At 35.6% G+C, this 22,271-nt stretch overlaps 2 protein-coding genes across 4 annotated transcripts in view; one reads left to right on the top strand and one right to left on the bottom strand.

The window, feature by feature from the left end:
• Positions 1 to 15,440, top strand: part of lrrc40 (leucine rich repeat containing 40) — a 71,420-nt gene extending 55,980 nt beyond the window's left edge. For both annotated transcript variants that reach the window (XM_060830405.1, XM_060830404.1), the window contains exons 12-15: positions 1,327 to 1,437; positions 4,637 to 4,714; positions 7,440 to 7,625; positions 12,646 to 15,440. In XM_060830405.1, the coding sequence (XP_060686388.1) occupies positions 1,327 to 1,437; positions 4,637 to 4,714; positions 7,440 to 7,625; positions 12,646 to 12,751 (481 nt within the window). In that variant the 3' untranslated portion in view covers positions 12,752 to 15,440. The remainder of the gene's footprint in view (positions 1 to 1,326; positions 1,438 to 4,636; positions 4,715 to 7,439; positions 7,626 to 12,645) is intronic.
• A 5,179-nt stretch (positions 15,441 to 20,619) lies between these two features.
• lrrc7 (leucine rich repeat containing 7) overlaps positions 20,620 to 22,271 on the bottom strand; it is a 341,063-nt gene continuing 339,411 nt past the window's right edge. For both annotated transcript variants that reach the window (XM_060829788.1, XM_060829787.1), the window contains exon 23: positions 20,620 to 20,727. In XM_060829788.1, the coding sequence (XP_060685771.1) occupies positions 20,620 to 20,727 (108 nt within the window). The remainder of the gene's footprint in view (positions 20,728 to 22,271) is intronic.

Genomic DNA, 22,271 nt, shown 5'->3' with positions numbered 1-22,271 from the left:
GCACATGAGTAAAATTCCAAGAACAAATTGCTTAAAAAAAATTTCAGTAATAGGATGGGTAAGGTTGTTCAGGTATTAATGCCATTATCATTTAAGGCATATTAATTAATATTTATTCCACTGTTCTCCCTCGTTTCAGATTGGGCAACACTTTCAAGTTGATTCCTCAACACTCAATTTCACTTTAAATATTGAAAATGTCCATGGATAACAAAGATATGAAATAGGAGCAGAAGTGAAATTCAGCCCCTTTGGCTTGTTCTGACACTTGATAAGATCATGGCTGATCTGTTTGTGTTTCAAATTTGGCATTCCCAATTGCCTTCTATTTCTTTTGACTTCTTCACCGAACAAGAATTTATCTGCCTGTGCCTTAAAAAATGTTGAGTAATCCATCTCCTCTGAGACAAAGTTCCAAAGTTGCACAACCCTTGGAGAAAACAAAATATCCCCATCTCTAACACGCGCACACACACAATTTAAGTGTTCCCTAGTTGTGGACTGATCCACAAGAAGAAACATCTTTTACATGTTCACCTTCTCAAGACCCTTCAGGATCTTATAAACTTTAATCAAGTCACCTTTTGTTTTTCTAAAATCCAGTGGAAATAACCTATCCTGATGAGATCACCTACTCATTCTAGTAAATCACTCCAGTAAACCTTTTCTGAATTGCCAGTATTGTACTTGTGTCGTTCCTCAGGAAGTCAAGACTGCATGTAGCATTTGAGATGGAGTCACCATTAATCCCTTGGTTAGCTGAGTTTTAACATCCTTTCTTTTGTGTCAAATACCTCTCATATCAAAGAATACCATGTGATTTGCCTTCTTGATTATGTGCTGTACTTGTACATTAATGCATTAGAACACTGAAATCTCTTTGCACCTTGGAATTCTGCAGTTGTTTTTTATGCAAGTAAAACTCTGCTTTTTCATGTTTCTTGCCAAAGAGAACAACTTCACATATTTTCCAGTGTGACTTGCAATCACTTTCTTCAATTTTAATTTTTGTTTTCTCAAAAATGCCGATTTTTATAAAATATTGCAACAAGTGATTGGTTTCTATTTTAATAAAGCTCCGAATTAGGAAACTATTTAGTTTTAGCAACTTCAAAATAGCATTGCAAAAGAATGTTATGCTAACGACACTCTACAGCGATGGCTATGGATTTAAAATTTAGCAATGTTGGTAGGGTCAGAAAAGAAAGAAGACTCTAATTCTATTTTGCGCTATAAAAATTACATGTGGCATACTAGTCAAACATGTGTTTTTGAAGAAGATACTAAGATGTCAATATTATTATTGAATGTTGTCTTGCCATACAGGATTTCAGAATTTAAGGCCACCGTCACGGATGTAAATCTTGGTTTCAACAAGCTTAGTTCTGTTTCTTTAGAACTTTGCACGTTGGAGTTCCTGATTCATCTGGATCTTAGGTATGCTAAGTTCTTGCCAATTCTTTTGTGTTTTTGTTGTTATTTCATTTCTAACTTTGGAGTTAGAAGTAATCATTTTCACTAGAATGTGTTCTCTTTTTTTAGACCAAAACCGCATGTGCTAATGCCACATTTTAAATTGTGTAAGATGCATATTAGAGTGATGAAGGCAGGCTTAATATCACCAAAAATGAACCTGCCTAGTATGTTATAATTTAAACATAGCTAAGAGGAATTTGAAACTTTTCATCTTGCTTTTATCAGAACCAAGATGCAAGAAACATACTTAAGGGAGGAAAAAGAAACACCATTTTATACAGACTAGGAAAAGGGTTCTGATTTGGTTAGGCCATTATTGGTGTGGAGATGCAGCAAGAACTGTTAACTGTCAATTTGAATTGGAAGTCATAATTCTTAAATCTTAATTTACAATACAGAATGAGGCCATTCAGCCCACCTTGTATGTACTGGCTCCTGAAAGAACTACCCAGCTAGCCCCATTCTCCAGCCTAAATCTCTGAGCCCTCTAAATTCATCACTTTCAAACATATATCCAGCCATCTTTTGAAACCTCCTATAGTTTCTACCTCCATTACTCTCGCAGCCAGCGCATTTTAAACCTAACAACTCTGAGTAAAGAGGTTAGTTAGGGTGCTGTCCTAATGATGTGGTGAAGTTTGGCAATCTCCTTGACCCTTCTTTGGATTTGAAAAATGTGCAATGTATGTACAAATTTCTTTTGCCTACATAAAACAGAGTCTTGAGTACTTATGTATGGAGCTTTTAGTACACAAATGTATCACACTGCAGGCCCTGCTGATAATCTTAAATTTTTTCCATCGTAACTCTTAGCATTGTTCAGATTATGTAATAATGATTTCCAATCTAATGGAAGACATACTTTTCTCAGTCAGTCTACATGGTGGAATTCTCACAGCCTGCATGCCACAAGGTCAGTCTTGTTCTCATAATGTTATAAGTCGGGTCCGAGCTGTCTGCTCATTGGGTTAAAGCATATTGAAACAATCCTTCATAAAGTGAATATCCAGATCAAATCATTACTCATACATTACTTTTGGCTCTGAGCGATACCTCTCATTACCATGGAATGAGGAGATGTCTCATAAATTTGAATAATAGGCGTCTCATAAATTTGAATAATAGGCATCTCACATTATTTCTATGCAGTAAATCCATGAGTGGTTTTCTCCACTAACAGGATGCTGCCATCAAGCCTAAAAGACTTTTTGCCGATCACACAAATTAATAATGTGATCCATGAACTCCAGTGCTGGTGTGATATCAGGCATGTCAATTGAATATCCCAACAATTAGCAAACCAAATCAAATACGTCCCGTTGACCATTTGCAGCTGGTGTCAGCTGCTCACGCTCAAATAGCCAATGCCTCAAAAGTATATCCTCCTTTTAGATATGAATCTGCTTTTGGAAATCATTTCTAAAATGAATCTGTGCTAGTGATTAACCATAAACCAATTTACGGTCATCAACCAGGTCCACAGTATGATGTGTTTGTGTGTTAGCAGCCTCATACATAAATACACAGGACCCTGTTTCATATAATCAAAAGGAATTTATAAATATGTTGTGTCTTTTAAAAGCTCCTGGAAGCAGCCAAAATCTGTTGCACCTCCATGTTAATACTCTGATCTACAGAATCTACTTACAGAATCTGAAAATTAAGATGGGCAATTAACCGTTTTGCTGTACCTCCATGCCAAATATGGCCCAACCAATTAGCGTCCTCTAAAATGGACTCACTTTTATTCGATTCTTCTTGTGTCTTAGTTTCGATGAAAGCAAGATAAATAGTTCAACTTCTGATCTTTAGCAATATTTAAGTTTTGGACCGCCAGCATTTATATATGATAGAATTCAGCTCTAATAAGTGTAATTCTAAGTAAATATTTCACACTCTGGAATTTAGTCTATCTTTACATTTTTCATCAGTTATTTTGTAAATGGAAACTACAGCTTCCCAGAGGAATTCTACCTTGAAGAATACTCTTCAGTCATAAGTAAATGAGCAAAGGTGGATTTTGAATATGTAGTACAGAGCAAAAGGAGCTTTGGTGGAGATGGAAATAAAAAGACCAAACATAAATTTTGATTCTTTATCAAATAGTTAATTGTTTAATTATAAGACTTTTCTGCTTTGATATTAGTAATAAGAAACAATACAGTTTTCATTTTTTAAAAAAGTTGCATGATCTTTATTTTTGGTTCGTAGCGTTCTCAAAATAAGTATGTACTTATTCTGCTTCTGGTATTTTTTTTGGAAATTGAACCTTTTTATAAACCCATATTAGTGCTTCTGGTCCTCTGTCAGGTTAACAGACTAAAGTAAAAAGCATTTTATTTATTTGGGTAGTAGACCCATCTTAATGTGTGGAAAATGCAGTGAAAGCTATCCTTATGCAACATTGGTTATCTCCCAGTATGTTGACTGACAACAATGACAGTAGGCCATGGATGAGAGGGGTACAGGTACAACTAAGCAAGGGAAGTACCTTTTAACAAGCAGACGGACTGTACTCACTAATCAAATTAATTATAACACGTGAATTGGGGTGGGGGTTGGTGGGTAGCTGTCTTATGGAGCAGTTTTAGTGTCCATACCCTTGGGTTCAAGTTCCAGAGTTCTGGACTACCAGCATTTATATATAATAGAATTCACTTCTAATAAGTGTAATTCTCAGCATATAGAAAATTATATTGCTCCAGTGATGTGTAATAACATCTGTAAACAGGTTGATTAGAAAAATAAGTTAACAAATGATTGGACCACCGAACTGTCTAACAGGGTGCAGATGAGGCTCATCAGTGGAAGAGTAAAGTTTTCTATCTTTAGGAATATTTTGTCTACCCAAACGTATAGAAGTTGTAATCTAAATGAAGAGTGCAGATAAGTTAATTTGATATTGAAATATGATTTTAATAATTAAAGGTGTATTATTATTATATCAGTATATCATATAAATCTGTTCTATGATTAAGGATTTTTTTAGCTACGCATGTTTGGTTTTCAGTTTTGTAAAAAATGATTAATAAGATATTGAAGACTTCCTTGAGTTAGAAGATTTGGTTCATAAAGTGAAAATCAAGTTTTTCTTATTTTTTTGAAAAAGGCAAAAAAGCAGTAAATGTCACTAATAATGTCACTTATTATTTTTCTTAAGAAATAATCTTTTGACTTCCCTGCCAATGGAAATAAAACAACTACAGCATTTGCAAACTGTAATCCTTTCTTTTAACAGGTTAGTATTTTCAAATGTCACTAGCTTCACAGAATTTAAATAATTCAAGTTTCCTTCTTTGGACGATGGATATAAATATTATCTTTTCATTTCTCAGGATTGCATTTGAATTTGTTTGTCTGCATGCAGTATCTAGCATGGTTTCTATCTGCTGTGCTGAGAAAAGCAGTGTAAGCATTGCGTCTTATTCAGTGCAGTATTGTACATTTATGTATAAAGTCCAGCTAACAGTATTTGGTCTTTGTGCAAATGATAACATTACTTGGATGACTATTGTGCCTTAGGATAGCAATACGTTTTGCAGTGCTTCACAGCTGTGTAATCTGACAAAAAAAATTACACTGTATCCAAGGAATTTGACATTAAGGTAGATGAACAAATGCTTGGTCGAAAACATAGGTATAAGAGGAAACCCTAAAGGAAGAAAGGGCAGCTCATAGGGATGCAAACGCATAGCATGGTGAGTAGACAATTAAAGGCACGGCTGCCAGTACTTAAGTGAAAGAAGTGAGGCACGCTTTAATGCATGAAATCAAACTGTAGGAAATAATATTCTGACAATTTTGCACTTCAAATTTGTAAGAGCAGAACCCACTAGCTAAGGCCACACACCCAAAGCTGTACCATGTGGAGAAATGTTTCATTCTCATCCCATCTGGTTTTGTTTATCTTTCTCCTCTTTTCCTTTTCTCCCCCCCCCCCCCACCAAACAATATTAGCAGAATAATAATTATTATTATCTATGCTACAATATTTTTGTCTGTTCATTTACTTGTGAAACAGGTACCTGGAGGTGATGAGTAAAAAACATGCAGGGGATATTTGTGGATTGATGCAGCAAAATAACATGCCATATGATCATTTGAGAATTTGCTTGGTTATTTGGGCATATAATCCTGTGACATTTTAGCAAAATATTACTTAAACTAATTCTGATTTGAACTGCTTTCAAACTTCACAAAACATTTTACAATTATGAGCAATTATTTTATGCTAATAACAAGCAGTAAGTTGCTGATTTTAAAGGCCTACATCATTTAATTACTGATGGCATTCAATCTGAAATGCTAAAACTCTGCCATTTGTAGAAATTAACAAAATTTACTTTTTTTTCTGTTTACAAAAGAAAATTTTAAAAAAATGTAAATGTTGCAAAAATCTGCACAAATTGCATGCAGTTATAATTGTTTACTTTATTTCTCCTGTTCTCATTGCTTTAGGAAATGTGGGTGAGGGCAGGGTGGATTTGTGAACCCAGTTAAGACTCATTGGATGTCTATTCCACTCTGTTGGTTGCAAGTTAGCCAGGTGAAAGGATTTTGGTTAATGTCAGTCAGGCCTCCTGGTTCAGAGGTACCACTGTACCACAAGTACCTCTTTTGTAGCTTAAACTGAATAGCTTTTAATCCAATTGATACCTGGAGCAATTGCAAATGTGCAGCTGTTGGATACCTGTGTAAATTGCCAAGATTAATGAGATTGGTTCCGTGTATCTCCTGATACTTCATATCTTTTACACTTAATCAATGACCCATCTTCATACTCTATCTTCCTTTTTCTCTCTCCTCCTCCATCTTCACTCAATTTCTTTCTTTTGTGGGGCTATCACTTGATTATTTCTTTCCAATTACTGCATTATCGCCAACCTCTCCTGATTTTAGTTCTACAAGTAGCTCACCTCTGCCCTTACCTGTTCTTCCTATCCGAAATCCTAATCTGTTTATCTATTACTCTGTAATGGATTTGGCAATGCTTCTTTTGCTGGAACATTTATAAACTACAGTTCACCCAGAATACACAGTGTGTCTCTTCAACCATTCAAAGATATGGATCCAGTCACTACTGGTCTCTCCCCTTGTTTATTGTATATCACTAAGATTTGATTTTAGGATTTACAGACATTTCTTCAAGTCACTCCACATCCTCATCCTTGCCGCACAATGATTTCCTTCAGCTCTGTATTCATGTATACAGTCTCTATTAGTCCATCACTTCTTATTTTCCGTTTTTGCTGTTCTCTTCTCTGTGGCTTCATTCATATTTTCCCATTCTCTCGAATCCCAATCTTCACTTGGCTAGCTCCTCTCTTCCTTCTAAAAACATTTTGAAAATACTCTTGATTTATACTTGTCCACCTTGACCCACTCTTCCTACTGGTGTGCACTCTGTATCCACTGAACTGGAAAGCTTCCTTGTAGCTCTTTTTGCTTAGCTCTATCTGTCTATTTTAATTATTTAATTTTTAAAGCATTTTGCAATGTCATATAAAATGTATGGTAAGATAGCCAACTGTTTGGGGTAGGGTTAGTTTCAGAAATGCATATAAACCGAATGAACTGCGGATGTTATAAATCAGAAACAAAAACAAATTGCTAGAAAAGCTCAGCAGGTCTGGCAGCATCTGTGCAGAGAAATCAAAGTTGATGTTTTGGGTTGAGTGACCCTTCCAAGGAAGCACCACCCGATCCAGAACATTAACTCTGATTTCTGCCAGACCTGTTGAGCTTTTTCAGCAATTTCTGTTTTGTTAATTGAGTAAGATTTGATCAGTTACTCAGTAAATTAAATTTAAATGTAAATTGTTTAAGCTGAGTTTGTATATCAACTTGTTAAAACGTTCGTTGCTCTATAACATTTTGTTTCAAACACCATAGTAAAGAAATACTCAGTTAAATTATATATTTTTTATTTCTTGTTTAGCATATGTTTTGTGTTCTGTCTTCAGGTTTAAGGAGTTCCCTAATGCTTTATACCATATCCCAGCACTAGAAACTATTCTTATCAGTAATAATCAGATGGGCTCAATTGATGCATTCCAATTGATGCAGCTTGAAAAACTGACTACACTGGACATGCAGAATAATGATTTAATGCAGGTCCCACCAGAACTGGGGAGCTGCGTAAACCTAAGGTAAATGAGTTACATATGTATAAAAAAACTTGAGTTAGGAGCAGAGGTAGGCTTCTTGGCTCCTCAAGCCTGTTCCACCATTCAATTATGTAAATTTTGTAAAATACCTTTACTATGCGAAAAGGTATTATTGTAGATTAAGTTATGCTGTATTGATTCAGCTAATTTTTTTTAGCACTGGTGTTTATTTTATAATGATGAAAAGGGACTAACATCATAAGAAATAAGAACAGGAGTAGGCTATTCACCCCTTCAGACCTCTGAAATTCAATAAAATCATGACAAATCTGATTGGCATGTTATGGATGTACTGGTGTTGGAGTGGGGTGGACAATGTCGGAAGTCTCACCACAGCAGGTTATAGTCCACCAGGTTTATTTGAAATTACAAGCTTTCAGAATGCTGCTCCTTCGTGATGTGAAGTCAGGACATTCACCCGACAAAGGAGCAGCGCTCTGAAAGCTTGTGATTTCAAATAAACCTGGTGGACTATAACCTGGTGTCGTGTGACTTCCGACTTAACCTGATTGTGATCATAATTCAGATCTGCAAGGGACATAGCTTTGAATGTATTCAAAGACCAAGCCTCCACTGCTGCCTGGAGAAGAAAATTACAAAGACTAGCAATCCTTTAGGTCATAAGTTCCTCCTGGTCTCTGTTTTAAATGAAAGACCCCTTGTTTTTAAACTATGTCCCCTTGCTTTAATTCCCCTAAAAGGGAAAGATTCTTTCAGCATTTGCTTGTTAAGCCTCAACCTTTTTTGTTTCAATAAGGTAGTCTATTATTCTTCTAAGCTCCAATGAGTATAGTGTGAACCTCTTCAGTCTTTTCTTGTAAGACAACCTGGAAAATTTACTTAATTTCTCCCAACTGCTGCTAATACATCACTCCCAAATTAAGGTGATCAAAACTGTACACAATACCTATGATGCAGTCTCACGAATGCCCTCTGCAGTTCACTTCATCCTCCTTGCAATAAAGGTCGACATTCCATTTATCTTCCTAATTACTTGCTGTACCTGCATTCTAATATTGTGTACAGGGCATTCAGAGACCTTCTGTAACACAACATGCAGCTTTCTCCATTTTATTTACTATTCTGTTTTGAGTATTACCTTATAACCACAGAATTTGTCAAAGTGCTTTAACAACCAGTGGAGTACTTTTTGAAACATGGCCACTGTTACAAAGTAGGAAGCATTGCAGTTGATTTTATGACAGAACAAATTCCCAAAAATGACAAATGATAATCAGTTTATATGTTGATACAGAGTCAACTATCGGACAGGACAGGGAGGACAACTCCTTTGCTTTTCAAATTAAGTGCCATGGGATATTTTACAGCCACCTGTCAGAGCCTTGGTTTAAGGTCTCGGCTGAAAGATAGCACCTCTGCAGTGAAGCATCAACCTAGATTTTTGTGTCATATTTCTGGAGTTTAACTTGAACTCCCAATCTTCTGACAATGAGATAAGAGGGCTGCCAACTTAGGCACAGTGCACTGAATTCTTTGCTCTTTTAAAACTGTGATATACATTTTAAAAGATTCATTTCAGATTCAAAGACCTGATTAGATCATTAGACACAGGAGCAGAAATTGTAGGCCATTGAGTCTGCCTTGCCATTCAGTGAGAACATAGGTGATCTGATAATCCTAACCCCACTTTCAAGCCTTGACCCCATAACACTTGATTCCTTACTAATTAAAAATCTCTCAGCCTTGAATCTTAACGAATGAGCCTTGAAAGTCTTCTGCAATTTTGAATTACCCTCTGACAGAAAAAATACCTCCTCATCTCTGTTTTTAAATGTGTATTCTGTTATTCTGAGATTATGCCATCTGATTCTAGATTGTCCCACAAGAGGAAACAACTTTCATATCTATCCTGTCAAGTCCCTAAGAATCTTTTATAAATCTCAATCTCTCATTTTTTGAAATTCAAATGAGTAAAGGCACAACCACTCAACCTCTCCTGTTAAGAAAGTTCATTCGTCCCTTCTATCAATATAGTGAACCTTCTCTGGACTGCCTCCAATGACAGTATATCTTTCTTTTGAATAAGGGGATGTAAACTATTTCATAATATTCTAACTGGTTGTTCTAGTGCTTTGTATAGTTTTAGCAAAATCTCCCTACCTTTGTATTCTATTCCCTTTTAAAAAAGGTCAATATTCCATTTGCCTTCCTTATTACCCATGAACTTGGATGCTTGCTTGCTTTGTGATTCATGGATATGGATTTCCAGTTCTCTCTGTTCTGTAACTTTCTGCTGTCTTTCTCTATTTGAATACTATTTGGCTTGTCTTTTCTTCCTGTCAAAGTGCATAACCTCACATTTTACCACAAGTTCCATCTGCCAAGATTTTGCCCACTTCTGCAGTCCTCTTAAGATTAGCCTTAAAATGGCTTAACAATTACAATTGCAATTCAAGTTCCTAATGTTGATTTAACCATTTTTGTGTTTTTAATTGGTTCATCAGTTAACAGCATGCTATTATTAAATGTACCTGTATTATAATTCACCACATGATCTCATACAACTTAATTTGTTCATTTCAGTAGCTTTTGTGATTGAAATTTATTTTAATGTATATTTATTCTTGGATGTTAGCAAGGCAGCATTCTGTTCTTTCATAGTTACTCTGGAAGAGGTGCTTTCTCCTTAATTGTGATGTTAGGTAGGGAATCCTAGGATATTAACTTAGTATTGGGATGTCAATATATGTAGAAATCAAGATGTTGTTCTCTTGGAGGTTATGATGCTCCCACAACATTGTTGCTCTTGACTTTCTCAGTGGTAAAGATCACAGAAAAGAGCTTCTGTTGAAGTAATTGTGGCCAGCTGCTGACCTGCAACTGTAGATAGTACATCCTGCAGCCATCATAGACTGGTGATGGATCTGCTGGATATTGATTTAGTGATTGGAATATCAGTGAATCAATTGCATAAATGAATTACAATTAATTCCTTGGATTCGTGGCATGAAGAGAAATTTGTTATAAAATTTTAAAACTATAAAAAATAATTATCTGGTTATATAATTGATGGTATTTAGATATGAAATATTAAAAATCATTTACTCTATTTCAAGAAATTAAACCAGCAAAATTATTTTAATGAAATTGACAAAATTATTAGATTTAGCAAAGAAAAGTAGATGATGAGTAATTAAATTTTATCTGAAAGGGAACAAAGCCAAATAATGGAGTCATAGAGATGTACAACACTGAAACAGACCCTTTGGTCCAACTCATCCATGCTGACCAGATAACTGACCTTTTATATCAAAAAGTTCCTTTTATATCTTTCCCCTCTCACCTTGAACTTATGCCCTCTAGTTCAGGACTCCCCAACCACAGGGAAAAGACCTTGCCTATTTATCCTATCCATGCCCCTCGTGATTTTGTAAACCTCTATAAGGACACCCCTCAGCGTCCCAGCTTATTTAGCCTCTCCCTAAAACTCAAATCCTCCAACCTTGGTAACATCCTTGCAAATCTTTTCTGAACCCTTTCAGGTTTCACAACTTCCTTCCAATAGGAAAGAGACTAGAATTGCACTCAATATTCCAAACGTGGCCTAACCAATGTCCTGTACAACCGCAACATGACCTCCCAACTCCTGTACTCCAGCTCTGACCAATAAAGGAAAGCACACCAAACACCGCCTTCACTATCTTACCAATCTGTGACTCTGCTTTCAAGGAACTATGAACCTGCACTCCAAGGTCTCTTTGTTCAGCAACACTCCCAGGACCTTACCAATAAGTGTAAAAATCCACCTTTATGCATTTCAAGATATCCAGCACCACCACCTTGGTAATATGGACCTTTTTCAAGATGTCACCATCTATTTCTCCACATTATGTATCTTCCATCTCCTTCTCCACAGTAAACACTGATACAAAGTACTCATTTAGTATCTTCCCCCACCTCCTGTGGCTCCACATATAGGCTGCTTTGCTGATCTTTGAGGGACCCTATTCTCTTCCTAGTTTCTCTTTTGTTCTGAATGTATTCATAATATCATCTTCGATTCTCCTTAACCCTCTCTCCCAAAGCTATCTCATATCTCCTTTTTGCCCTCCTGATTTCCCTCTTGAGTATACTCCTACTGCCATTGTACTCTTATAATGATTCACTCGATCTCTCCTGTTTATATCTGACTTGCACATCCTTCTTTTTCTTAACCAAAACCTCAATTTCTCAAGTAATCCAACTTTTCTTTCACTCTAACAGGAATATACTGTTTCTGGACTCTCATTATCTCATTTCTGAAGGTTTCCCATTTTCCAGCCATCCCTTTACCTGTTAACATCTGCCCCCAATCAGGTTTTGAAAGTTCTTGCCTAATACTGTCAAAATTAGCCTTCCTCCAATTTAGAACTTTAACTTTTTAGATCTGGTCTATCCTTTTCCATCACTATTTTAAGACTAATATAACTATGGTCACTGATCCCAAAGTGCACTCCCACTGATACCTCAGTCACCTGCCCTGCCTCATTTTGCTACAGTGACATCTTATGTCTCTAGGATCCACATATAGAGTTTATTTGGGAAAAATGTAACAAGGAGCTATTCTCAAAAATATAAAATATGAACTTTAAGTGGTTGTTGTAGATATATTAAGTCATTTTGACCTAATGGATACATCCAAAGTAGACTCCTCAGGATGGTCAGTGAGATATTGGATAGGATTGAATTCCTTACCATTCTTTGTCATAAGACTTGCAGTATAGATCTAAGCAGTTCTGCACAGCAATGTAAGATGAAGAGCGACCAAAGGATTGCTAAGCTTATGTTGTGTCTCCTAGCAGCTGAGTGGATATTTCAAGCAGATTTCTTTCTCACCTTCTTGTAGTTGCCTTTTATAGTTAGTATTTTTCCAAACAGATCTCTTTGTAGCAGAATTTTGTATCTTCATTTGTCCCACAAGTTCTATAGGTCGTATAACAACATATCTATCTTTAAGCTGTATATTTTCCAGTGTTCAAATGTGCCACTTTCTTTCATGTAGAACACTCCTACTTGAAGGAAATCCATTTCGTAATCCAAGGGCAGCTATCTTGGCCAGAGGAACAGCTGCAGTCCTGGAATATCTTAGGAACCGCATTCCTACATAAATCTGTGCCTGGCAGAAGGAGGATTGCTCTGCTGAAGATATTGCGAGGGTTTAAAGATTTAATCAGGATAAAATATTTAGGAGGCTTTAAAAGGAAATTTTGGTGTTTTCCATAATATTAAAACAGTTATGTTTCAAGATTACTTTTGCTTTTATAGATTTAAAGTTGACTTCAGTGGCTTCATTTCAGTGCAAGTAAGTATAATGTACATGATTTATTTGCATTAACTATTGTCTAGGTAACAATTTTCATTAAACATGAGAAGAGGATCTCCACACTTCTGCACTGCATGCCAAATTCTAAGTGCACTTTACTGCAGCACATGATTGAATCCTTTTGATGTAGCACGAGTGATGGTTTTGTACCTCCAATGAGCAATTAATTGAACTTTTTTCTGAAGCTATCAGTTTCGGTAGAAGTGCTTCTGATTCTTTAAAATATTGAACCTCTGGGTATCTTAAATCACATTATTATGTAAATTTCTGGCTGGAATTTGGCGGTTTTGAAATATGCTCTGTTTTGCTGAATGTTTGTGATTTTGAGGTTTTTATTATTCATTATTTGTTCATTACATCTTATTAAATCCATGTTGTGCCATTCTTCCTTGACATGCAAAAAATCTTTTTTTTGAAGTAAATTTCTCAGTCAGTTATTTTCTTATAAATGCATTAGGACAGGTGATTTATTTAAGACCACTTGTAACATATGAGCTGAAAATGTGTTGCTGGTTAAAGCACAGCAGGTCAGGCAGCATCCAAGGAACAGGAAATTTGACGTTTCGGGCCAGAGCCCTTCATCCTGATCATTCATGATCATAACCTTCAGTCTGTTGTTATAAAGGGGACTCGTACCACAGGATAATCTGAAACTGCACCAGTAGTTCTGTGGCAGAAAAAAAAATTTGCTGGAGAGAGAGAAACATATCTTTTCTGACACTGTGGCCTGCCACTGGAATCCACTTCCAGGGATATGTTGAACTTTGCATATAGTGTGGGGCCCATCCATCCTCATAAGAATTTGGCAGTGCTCCCAAAGTAGCCAGTTAATTAACTGCTGCTGGCTTTTATCTCCCATCACCAAGTTACCTGTGATCTTTTTTCAATCTGTTAACAACCTCCAGTAAATGAACATGTTTCCAATTGAATAATTTAGGTGCAAAGTCCATTAAGGGCAACACAAACCATCAAAGTTGATGGAGGTGGGGGAGAGAAGGGAGCTAAATCAAACTGGAGTCGGAGGGGATGCAGCTGGCCGGTTAGCAGTTTCCATTGATTATTTGAATCTGGTAAGGTTGACCAAAGGCAGGAACTCAAATGCATTTTAAAAATCGTTTCCCACTGTCTGCTGGCTAGTTGTTTTTCTGCCCTAGTTTTTCTGGAGTGAAAAGATTGAAAGGAGTAAATTACTTTTCTAGTGTTGTAATGTAGGTTTACAAAGAGATTAACTTGTAGGGAAGTCTGAGTAAAGAAAAATAATCTTTTTTTAAATTTGATACAAATTATTCCATTGTACACATTAAACGGATAGCTGCTGTTTTCAATATGAAACTTGATGCTGGCCTATGAAAGCTTTTTTAACCTTAGCCTGGAAGATTCAATCCCCAATCCTGATTTAGTAAATCAAAGAGCTATATGGTATCAAGAATGTGTTGCTGGAAAAGCACAGCAGGTCAAGCAGCATCCAAGGAGCAGGAGAATCGACTTTTTGGGCATAAACCCTTTATTAGCAACACACTCTGGACTCTGATCTCCAGCATCTGCAGTCCTCACTTTCTCCATATATATGGTATGCTTTGCATAGGATGTGCTTATTCAAGACCTTTTGAATCATATTCTCGTGAAAGTTTCAAACAGAGTTTAAAATATCAGGAAGATTTATTTAGACATCTGTTGATCCTATCTTGACAATTCATCTAATTGCATTGATGGATTTTCAAGAATTCTTATAGAGAAATTGTTGTTTTCAAGGCATCAAGTCTACTTTATGTAACTTTTTTTCTGCAAATACCTGTAACTGTGAACTTTGACATTCCTACCTGACTGTAGTGCTTTATACATTCTGGTGATATGTCTGTATGTTGGAACAGATTTCTAAATGAGATAAATTTATATTTCAAGTGTTTGTGAAATTCAACAACTGCACTCTAGGTGTAGTTGCAGTGTTATTCAATCAGTTGCCAAGATAGGATTCTGTTGAGGAGGTTGATCAGAATCATTTGAAACTACTGTTAAAAAGAATGGTGTTGCTTGGCACAGCAAGATATGACAGCAACAATTTCTTGTTATTAAAAAGGCTTGAAATTTTGGCAGTCCAACATGTCAGCTGCGCAGCAGGATTTTGAAAATTATTCTAGAGACAAAACTTTTATTCTAAATACCATACTGTGGTGCTATAACTACATATCTTATACAAACTGCAAGTTGCTCAAAATTTATTGGCAATTTTATTTTAACACAACAAAATTATGACTGGTGCTTGGACTATCAGCTTACAGATAAATTCCATTTTATCTAATGCCTTTACTCGTGAAAATGTGGAAAGGTTTAATGCCTTCCAAATTAATGTATTGATCCTTGCCATTCCTCAAAAGCATCACTACCTTTTAGATGTGGAGGTGACTGGTGAAAATTTTCTTAAAATGTATTCTAGGTTGTGTTTGAAATTATAATTCATTGCTATCAAATAATAACTGTTTGATTTATAAAATACTTTTTTGTCTAAAACAAGTTGTTTTCTGTACCTTTTGTAAATTCTTGATCTTTGAGCAATACCGTTATGTTAAAATTTTGCATGCTGACCAATGTCAATATTTAATGAGTTTCATTGAATCAAAATTTCATTAGTGTAATTCTGTTTATACTTTTATACAAATTTAATTTATTGCATAAATATGGTAATGTATACTGGCATATTGGTCTGATAAAATTGGCATTAAAAAACATTAAGTTATACTTTTGGTGAATACATCATAAAATGTAGTGTTGTATCAGACCAGAAAAGAGAACAATTTGAGCAAAACATTGTCGTTATAATGCAAAAAGGAGATCTATTCGATCCATCATTTCTGTACCAGCTCATTGAACAGGTTTTAAAAAGTATATTTTTGATGCATGTGTGAGAGAGAGAGAGTGTGAGAGTGAGTATTTTGGGCAATAATAGTGTTGCTGATGATGGCTGTTGTAATACCAACAATCTCCTGGCTGCATTTAGGTGATCTCAGACATAAACTTTGGATCAATTGTAGATTCATTATGCTCTGTTGTACTTACACTAAAAGATGCAGCACATTTAGCAGGAATTATTGAAGAAGACCACTTTAGTTCTGAAACGTATCTTTGTTTGGAAGAGATGACAATTAGTTTCCTTGGCTCATTACCTGAACTAGAATTCTTGTTCTTATAGAAAGCTTTCAATTCCAAAGTGATTGACAATGGACAAAATCACTAATATCTGTTCCAGAAGTGCAAATCATTAACACAGTTTTATATTTTGACAAGAGCATTAATACATTAAGAATTAATTCAACCTAAAAACTGGGAGTTAAAAAAACTATGAAATTCAGTAATGAGACTTACGCAACACAGCGTTGGCATGATAAATCCATTTAGCAAGAGATATTTACAACTGTGTAACAATTTAAATTAACGTTTCTTCATTAAAGAGACTTCATACATTATTGAAACACTTTTTAATACAGAAAAAAATCCCAGAATTTCAAAGCCAAAAAATAGCTCTGTTATAATTGGCACCCACATCAGAAGTGAGTGGCTTGTTTTTTTTAATCTCTGGTAAAATTTCTCCAAATATATACATACAGAATCTGCAAAATGCATTCTGAACACATTAGACACTGTACCAATAAAATAGTGTCAATACTTAGTACATAAATAAAATTGGAAGGATTAGACTTGCATGTGCATTTGAACAAACAAGTTTTTCAACTTCACTATAGTGTGTGAAACTAAAAAGTGTAAAATCTTGTATTTTCGTTTTTGCACATAAAGCAGCTTTCAAGTCCAGTAAAATACTTTTGACTGCAGAAGCAGATGTTTACATTCACAATCTAAATGATTAAAAGTTATTTTAAATGTCATTGACAGTTATTTACAAAATACTGCAGTTAGACTAAATTTTACTCTTGTTTTTTCTTTCCATTCTGAATTTTGCACATACAAAAATGTGAGTTTTCTTGTACATCAACAAAGCTGCATTTACATAAAGGGTTCACTTTTACAATGCAATCTATTCTATGATACCTGAACCAATGGTATTCATGGGTCACTTGCCCTCTGTCTTTCTGTATTCGTGGTTCTCAACAGATATGCTGCCTCATTCAATTTAAGAATCCCAGTTGTGATCAGCCCACCTATTAGACATTGACTGAGTTAGAACTCAAAACACTTCCCTTTCTCTTTCATATTTCAGTTAGAACTATTATTTGCAAGCAGCCTTACCACAATTTCCAAACAATAAATAAAAGAAAATCCAATATGAATTGATCCATTATTTTCCTCTACTTGTGGTGAAAGGCCATGCCTTCATCTTTCAATGATCAGTTAAGAAATGACTCAAGTTGAGTTCTATACATAATGGGTCACAGGCACAGATCATCTCCCATTACATTGTAGTTAGTATTGCTCAAAATAGCAGTATTTCCTAACAATCTCCAAGAAAGGTATTGTTTGATTTTCATTTAAAAGTTGATAATTAACAACTGCATATTAAAACAGTAAGAAAAAATAAGAAATGTGAGATAACAAAATCCACTGTTTTGTCAGAGTAAGAAGCTTCAAATCATACTTCTGTTTGAACACATTTTAAAGCTGGAAAAAATGGTATTTTTAGTGAATTAAATTTTTGAGTAATATATTTTGGTTTTTAAATTACATTCTAATGCAATTTTAGTATAATTTTAACCTTAAGTGCATTTGATGTGTTAGAATAGTTACAATAGAGTTAAAATTGAGGTAGTAGACTTAAGCTTATCATTTCTTCTTGCAAAGGGGGGAAAATGGCAAAAACAAAATAAAAAGTTCTAGAAATTTACTTTATCAGAATTTGGGTGCGTGGGCAGAGCATAAAAAAAGTTCCAATATGAATTAATTACCACTGCAGTAATAGCACAAATCTGGAACTACAGGACACTCTCACATTGAAGGTGAAATTATACACCAGGTTTGGTCATGTGGAAAACAAATCATTACTATATTTCTTTCTTAACCATAGGGATTGATTTATTTCACTCTTAAGCAAATATTAACCCACTACAACTTGCACCACCACCAAATCGTCCCTGATTTTATTTGCCAGGCACTGTCAGGATATAAGTCTTTTGGCACATTAATAAGTTACCTGGTTGCCAAAATAAAGACAAAGTAAAAATAATTGCAGCTTATGTAATGTCTTCATGTCCTTCGGTCAAAAATACATTCAAACTAATGAAATGCATATTTAAAGTGTAGTCACTGTTGCAATGCAAGGAACAATGTCAGCTAATTTGTGCACAGCAAGCTTTGCCATTAAGCAATCTGATAATGACTAGATGCTATGTTTTAGTGATGTTGCTTGAGGGTTAAATAGTGACTGCGCAATACTGCATTAACTCCATGAGCAGTGCCATCATATGTTTTATGTATACCCAAAAGGCAGTCAAGGTCTCCGTTTAATGTCACATTTGAAAAAACTGTACCCCAGATATTGAAGTACAGCACTTCATTATTGTACTGGAGTGTGAGTCAATTGTTGCTAGAATAGTACCAAGACTCAGGAGGCAAGATCAACTGAGGTATGGTAAACCTTTTGGGATAAGAAAGGTTAAATCTGGTTTAATATTGTCAGTTTTAAAGGGATAAAATGAGGACAAAAGTAGAAAAAAGCAAGGTGCTTTAGTTAAATTGTGCATTTAATTGTCAATTGTGTTAAATAAATACTGCAATATTAATAAAGCATTTGATGTTTGAGTATCTTTACCAGGTGTTGCTGTTCATTTCAATGTCTCTATGTAAGGTGAAAGTTTATGAAACCATTGAGGCATTGGGAACATTTGGAAGTGTTAATTTTGAATATTTGTTTTACATATTGACTGTACACATTGTTTATAATTTATTAAGTTGAATATACAACTATTTACATTAGGAATTATTGATAGGACAGACGCTAAAAAAAACTCCCCAGCTTCCAAATGTTAATCTCCTCCTATCCTGATGTTTCAAAATGTAATTTTTCACAAAATTGCACATTTATTTAATCTCCAGTTCTACAATCTAACTTGGCACCTGTCACAAAATCTTCAGTTTCAAATATGTATTGAGCTGTAAAGGTCAGTAACATGCACTGATCACCTTAGCTTAATCCCATTGAGCAGAGGGTCTGCTGGACTCAAAGGTATTAAATTAAGCAATGCAGCAGATATGGAAACAAAAATTTTTAAAGCCTTTAAAAATTAAAACATCTTAAGTTCATTTTGTGAAATGGTAAATGACACTCCAATCTCATATGGTAATAGATTGCCTACCATTATAAATTAAAGGAGTATTCATTGAAACAGAACATGTTAATAAAGGTATTTTAAGTATAATAGACTAATGTAAAATTAATATACTTGAGGCATAACATGAAACTTACACATAACTAACATTAGTACCAAATATATCTGTATTGTCTCTCCTATTGCCTGCTCCTGCTGAGAGTCCAGAACGATTCCAGTAAACCCGTGAACTTCATGAGATGAGGCAAGCTTGAAATTTTGCATTGCACTGATTTCCTGGATGTATACAGACTATAATAAATGGGAGTTCTTCTGAAAAAGCACAAAGTACGTTTGCAGTTCTGGTGCTCAGCCGTGTATCTGATGATAATGTGGGTTTGTGGAAAGGAGAAGCAAGTGGTATACTTTCAATCATTCTAATGCACATATCTCTGTATATGGTGGGACTTGTCAAGTTATGGTACCAAGTTAAATTCAGTTCTCTCTCTAAATATTAAAGTGAAAGTGAGTTTAAAGTGATAAGGTTTAGTTTTGTTTAGAACCTTAACCCATTGTCTCCTCATCAGTATTTTTATTTTTAAATTTTCAGTTATTTCTGAAAATATAATCTGGGTTTATGGTAAGTGAAATTCAACTTGCTCCTCTCCTGACTTCATTTCTACTTTTAAGTATTTCTTACAAAAGAAGGCAATAGAATAGCCAGGAGACACTTTTTGATATTGTTTGACCAGGTATACAAGCATCTTGGAATTCCAATATTTTTGATTGGTTTTCATGAAACAGATAACATTATTTGTTGAACCCCCTTTCTTGTCCAAATTCTCTTTCAGATATTAATTAATAAGAAAATAGCTGTAAATTTCTCAGTACATAATTTGCTGCATTTGTTGATGTATTTTTGCTTTTTACAAAAAAGGCATATACAAGATTGAGGCAGTGTTTTATGGTGGTGCAATATCTAAAGACCATGTGTGCTTTTGGTGCTAAGGGAGCTAATGATTAACCAACTCTGAGAATGAATGATATATATTATATATATATAGTGTGTATATATAATTATATTAAATTATAATATAATTATATTATAATTAAGAATATATAATAATTAAATGTTTGCACCAAATGACCTGCCATTTCACAGTCTCTAGTTGACAGGATGTAAAGTCACTACATAAACGTCAATCTCATAAATGATCAATTTGTAAAGATAAAATACTGAACATAATAATGATAGGTAATTGTCTTATAATTTTGGCACATGTGTTGCCATTGGTCCAGCAATTGGCAAAATAATTGGAAAATAAATTGCCTGGCTTTCCTCACAGGAAGCTGCAGTGAAAGGTTTTAATCTTAAACATTTTTCTAGTAGGAAAAAAAAGTTCTAGGTTGGAATCTCACGTTGGATTATCAGATCCACTGTGTTCTGAAAACTTTTAAGAAGTGATACTGCCTTCTCATGTTCCATATGTGTAAAGTTGTGTCCATTAGCCTACACAAAACAAAAATACATATATAAGAATAACTGAAATGGGAATTCATAATCTATCTTTTGTTTTTGGTGATCATGAAGTTCAGTAACATTAACTGGGGATTACAACACTTACCTGTTAAGACCATTAGACAAAGGAGCAGAATTAGGCCTATCAAGTCTGCTCTGACATTTGATCATGGCTGATATGTTTTTCAACCCCATCCTCCTGCCTTCTCTGTGTGACCCTTGATCCTTTCATCAATTAAGAACCCATCTAGCTCTGTCTTAAATGCACTCAATGACTTGGCTTCCACAGCCCTCTGCAGCAATGGGTTCCACAGATTTACCATCCTCTGGCTGAAGATATTCCTCTTCTCCGTACTAATAGATCATCCCTGTACTCTGAGGCTGTGCCCTCGGGTCTCCTATTAGTGGAAACATCTCCACATCCACTGTATCCAGGTGTCTCAGAATTTTGTAAATTTCAATGAGATATTCCCTCATCCTTCTAAACTCCATTGAGAACAGACCCAGAGTCTTCAATCACTTCTCATAATGACAAGTTCTTCATCCCCAGAATCATTTTTGTAAACCTCCTCAGATATTCTCCAATGCCAGCATATCCCTCCTTACATAGGCTGCTCAAAACTGTTCACAGTATTCCAAATGTGTTCTGACTAGAGCCTTTGAAAAGCTTCAGAAGTCTATCTCTGCTGTTGTATTCTAGCTCTCTTGAAATGAATACCAACATTGTTTTTGCCTTCCTAAATGCCAACTAAACCTGCATGTTAACCTTAAGAGAATTCTGCACTTGGGGACTCCCAAACTCTTTATGCTTCAGATTTCTTAAACTTTTCCCTGTTTAGAAAATAGGTTTTTTTTAGATTAGATTACTTACAGTGTGGAAACAGGCCTTCGGCCCAACAAGTCCACACCGACCCGCCAAAGCGCAACCCACCCATACCCCTACATTTACCTCTTACCTAAGACTACGGGCAATTTAGCATGGCCAATTCACCTGACCCGCACATCTTTGGACTGTGGGAGGAAACCGGAGCACCCGGAGGAAACCCACGCAGACACGGGGAGAACGTGCAAACTCCACACAGTCGCCTGAGTCGGGAATTGAACCCAGGTCTCAAGCGCTGTGAGACAGCAGTGCTAACCACCGTGCCGCCCACTAAGAGTCTACACCTCCTCTTCCTATCAAAGTGCATAACTTCACTCTTTGTCATTGTATCCCACCTGCCACTTTTTTGCCCACTCTCCTAGCCTGTCCAAGTCCTTCTGCAGCCTGCTTTGCTTCCTTAACACTACCTGTCCCTCCATCTGGCTTTGTGTCATTTACAAACTTAGCAGCAATGACCTCCGTTCCTTCTATCAGATAATTAATGGATAACGTGTATAGTTTGGTTCCAATTTGGACCCCTCCAGAACTTCACTGGTCACTGGCCATCATCCTGAAAAAGACCCCTTTATGCCCACTCTCTGCCTTCTGTCAGTCAGCCAAACCTCTATCCATGCCAGCATGTTGCTTATCTTATTTAGCACCCTATTATGTG

Source organism: Hemiscyllium ocellatum, chromosome 9 (assembly GCF_020745735.1).
Source record: "Hemiscyllium ocellatum isolate sHemOce1 chromosome 9, sHemOce1.pat.X.cur, whole genome shotgun sequence".
Classification (NCBI taxonomy): domain Eukaryota; kingdom Metazoa; phylum Chordata; class Chondrichthyes; order Orectolobiformes; family Hemiscylliidae; genus Hemiscyllium; species Hemiscyllium ocellatum.
Note: the sequence above shows the minus strand (reverse complement) of the source record. Positions and strands in the feature narration are given on the sequence as shown.